General features: G+C 36.5%; 1 protein-coding gene across 1 annotated transcript; it reads right to left on the bottom strand.

The window, feature by feature from the left end:
• Positions 1 to 1,429: 1,429 nt before the first annotated feature.
• Positions 1,430 to 3,030, bottom strand: LOC102308293 (dispanin subfamily A member 2b). The gene is made up of 2 exons (XM_014331090.2): positions 2,724 to 3,030; positions 1,430 to 1,903 (listed from the first exon to the last, which is right to left on the bottom strand). Exons 1-2 carry the CDS (start codon positions 2,946 to 2,948, stop codon positions 1,712 to 1,714), a joined length of 417 nt encoding a protein of 138 aa, XP_014186576.2. The 5' UTR covers positions 2,949 to 3,030; the 3' UTR covers positions 1,430 to 1,711.
• Between the last annotated feature and the right edge of the window lie 988 nt (positions 3,031 to 4,018).

Below are 4,018 nucleotides of genomic sequence, written 5' to 3'. Positions count from 1 at the left end.
TTCTGTAATCTCTAGTGGAATACATTTTAAAAGTAACCTTTCAACACTGGAAGTAATTTTGACATGAACCACCATGGACCACCACTCAAGCACACTGGTAAACATGCGAGTGTTCAAAGTCACACTATATCTTCCTTGGCTGCTGCCTCAAAGCATACCGTGCATTGTCGGTCTTAAGTGCTGCTCAGTAACATTCAATATGTATTATTTACTGTTACTTATATTTATCTAGGGTCTTGCTGTGGTCTTATTACTGCGTTGTTCTATTTTTGCTTGTTTTGTTTTCTTTTTTTTTTCTTCCAGCAGGGGATCCTGTGGATTTTTTAGTGTCTTTTCTCATTGTCCCTCTTCCCCTTTGTTTTTCTTTCCTTCTCCTTTTCTTAAATGTCTCTTGTCTATGTTTTTCCCTTTCCTATCCCCCAGTCATGTCTGTTTTGTTTGTAATCATATTTTAAAATAAGATAAAATAAAATAATAAAGATCAATCAAGTGGATTCAATATGGATCATTATGGCAACTTGGAAAATTAAATCCATTGGGCATTTTTTTCTTGGCCTTCAGGCAATAATTCGGATTCCTACAGTGTGGAACGGGACAGGCACAAAAAAAATCCCACATGAATCATAATTCTGTGTTTACAACATTTAACACTATTTTTCTTGCTCAAAATCATGGGTTGGCAAGACAGTTCTTATCTTCTCAAACTCAGACAAGAAATAAAAGGTCAATAGTGGATCATGTCTTCACACAAAAACTAGATTAGACTGAATAGACATTTTCACTACTCAGATCTCTCTGCTAACATATTTATCAGATGTATATCTAATGCTTAGCATATAGTGTAAATCTCTGTTTTAGCCCTCTGACCAGTTTCAGCACATTTTTAACACATAAGGCTGGGTGTCAAGTCCTTTTTTCCCTCAACTGTGATGGCAAGGTGCAGTCAGGGGGACTTCAGTCTCTCTTTACTCCATGTTACAGGACAAAGGTGGAGCATTTGAGTGTTTTTGTGGTCTCAGAGAGGAGATCACAATGTTCCTGCTCAACAGCAGGTAAAAAAAAAAAAAGAAATACTGAACAACAGCTCCACAGTCAGTCTATTTTCTAAACTATATATTTAAACATCTGAAAAGAGAATGTTTGTGGTCAATGAGGTGGACTTGCTCTGTCCATGAAGGTGAAGGACACCGAGTTCACAAGCTACTCAAACTTGCTGACATGCTGTCATCTGTAGTCACGTACCAGGAGCTGCAAAGTTTGGGACGTTAACGTACATCATTCCCCTTATCAAAGTGGCAGTCGTAGCTGCACATGAATGAAACATTGTCAGTTCATTCTCTGACACGGAATACACACAACTTGGTCTCTTTGCCCACTCTTGGTATATAAAACTTGTTGGGAAAAAAACAGACAAAACAAACAAACAAACATGTTTGAACAGTAATATAGAGGGACCTTTATTGAAATATGAAGCTTTTCAATTCTCAATGATTTGCTGACAGGATATTGTTATCAAGTAACAAAGTATGAAAATAAAACTTATCAGTAAAGAAGACTTCCATTTAAGATTTCTGTCAAATGTCTTCTTTTCCAGATGATGTGATTAAAAGGTTCTAGAAGGTTGTAAAATTGATTCTAAGCAGGAAAACACAAATGTGACCTCATCACAGCAGGAGGAAACTGTATAATCTATAAAATGATTATAAAGTAATTAATAATGATAGTTGTATCTGTAACTGGTACTGTAATAGGAAGCTGCTTGAGCTGTAATAACACTGAACGTAATAATGGTAATCAGGATTGCAGTGGTAACTATGATTGTGGCAACAATGTTGAGATTGCGAGCAGTGGAGCCATAATGTCGTGCACCATCCATATCTCCAACCATCTTCCTGTCTCTGGCCTGGAAGGATGAAAGTATTTTATACACTTTAAAAACTGGAGTCCAACACATGTTCAATGAGAGACTCAGAACATCAGATGTTAAACATAATCCTTTCATAGTCCCAGAAAATATTAAGATTCTTGTTTGCAAGCACAGATTTTTTTTAAACATGCAAAATGCAAAAGACGGTAGCTTATATAGTTTTACAGTTACAGTGAATCAGCTGTTCTGTGTTTATAGTTTATTTTGTCCTGTACTGTCTCAGCAAAGCCACTTCATTGCATTGTCCACTACACTCTCTTACACTCAGACATTTTAATGTCATCTGATATCTTCCGTGTTGCTTTTACTACTTTTGGTAAGACGATTGTTTGATTTATTGCTTAAATAAATTCAGGTGGTTAATTTCATGAAGACAGAATATTAATTTCCTTTTGTTGTTTTTTATTGAATATTTTTTGTTTTTCCACTTTATTTTAAGACTTTATCATGCTGAACTCTTTCCGGTACCATATTCTTTTTTTTTTTTCATGTAATGGTCTATTTGATTTTTTTTGTACTTTGTATGCATATTTTTTATACTCTTATTTCCTTTAACTGAACTCCTTTCTTTTGTGTAATTTTAACCTTTTACCATATTGCATGTTAATTTATTGAAAACATATATATTTGTTTTTCTTTATATATTTTTTTTATTCCACGTCGTCTTTAAGGTTCTGGCTTCTGTAACACTTCAATTTCCCCAAATTTTGGATAACTTTATCTTCTTTTATCACATAGAGCAAGCACATAAAAGATGTGATTTCTAACAAAGTAAGATGTGTCACAGTAAACTCACCTTGATGGAATAAATGAGAGCTGCAAGTCCAAAGCAGAAAGGATTTGCGTAGACAAGGGAAAAAAGTGACCAGATGATATGGTCTTTGGGGGGCTCAGTGATGACTTGTTGCCCTGCGGTGATGTTCACAGCAGTGTGCTGGACCACTCCAGGCTGACCAGGGAGTCCGCCATAACTCACAGCCTGCAATGGAACGGCTTCAGTTGGGTAACCTTGAGGATACATCGCTCAAACTGTTCTCAGCTGCAATTTAGAGAGGAGAAAGGTGTAAACAAGAACAAGAGAGTCACCAGAAGTTGTGGCTTTTAAAGCTTTTTTGGGGGGGAGGAGGAGCAGGAAGCCCATAAAAACCTGACCTACAACATTCATCACTACAAAATAGAGTACGATACAAAGAATGTATCAAACGGTCACATCTAAATATGAACCTGCAAAGAAAGCACTACCAGTCATGAAACCTTTTACATACATAGCACTGCCATTTATAGTTTGAGAAATAACCTTTTTTGACTGGATTTAAATGTTATTTTGACATTGTGCTCCTGATATGATGAAACGATCTTTTCTTATTATTGCACAGGGCAAATCGGTTTTCACAGCTGTACTTCACTGTACTTGCACTTTCTTAAATCATCAACTTTGCACAACAGATGGAAGACATGAGGAAATATTTGCATGCAAGCCATACAAGAGTGGGTGGAACTCTCTAAATCAATTCGTTAACACTGGACATTAGCAAGGAAGAGATAATGCAATTTCATATTCTAAAGCAACACGTGGAATCATTCTGTTCAAAAATGATCAAGAAAATGATCAAGAAAAATACCAAGTGCAAAGCTCATGTAAATGCAGATTTTTAAAAAATGCATTAACAAGAGCTTTGCTGCATTCAAATGGTGGGAGTGAATTCAAGGTTTCTGTTTATGTTTATGTTATGTTCTGAGTAGTGCTGGACTTCTTTAAGATTATAATTAAATAATTGCTGATGTCTGACATGACGCTCACATTTTGAGCAAACTGGAGGTCAGGCCTCCAGGAGGGCATTGTAAGGAACAACCAGCCTGAGACTCACACACGCAGGTATAAAGCTTGAGGGAGACAGCAGCATCAATTCTTCCAGCTGGTGACAAGATGTGTCTGGGTAATAAAAGACTTGACCATAGATAAAAGCATGGAAATACAGATCTCTCTTAAAATCATAACACGGTGTTTTCAGCACCACGTTACTATTGAAGACACTGGAAGGTGGCTGGAAATCTGGAGGGTGCGTTATGTATTATTGAAAAATGCAAAAC

Source organism: Haplochromis burtoni, unplaced genomic scaffold, assembly GCF_018398535.1.
Source record: "Haplochromis burtoni strain Fernald_Lab_line unplaced genomic scaffold, NCSU_Asbu1 Contig_1311, whole genome shotgun sequence".
In the NCBI taxonomy this organism is placed as follows: Eukaryota; Metazoa; Chordata; class Actinopteri; order Cichliformes; family Cichlidae; genus Haplochromis; species Haplochromis burtoni.
This window is presented reverse-complemented; position numbering and strand designations above follow the sequence as displayed.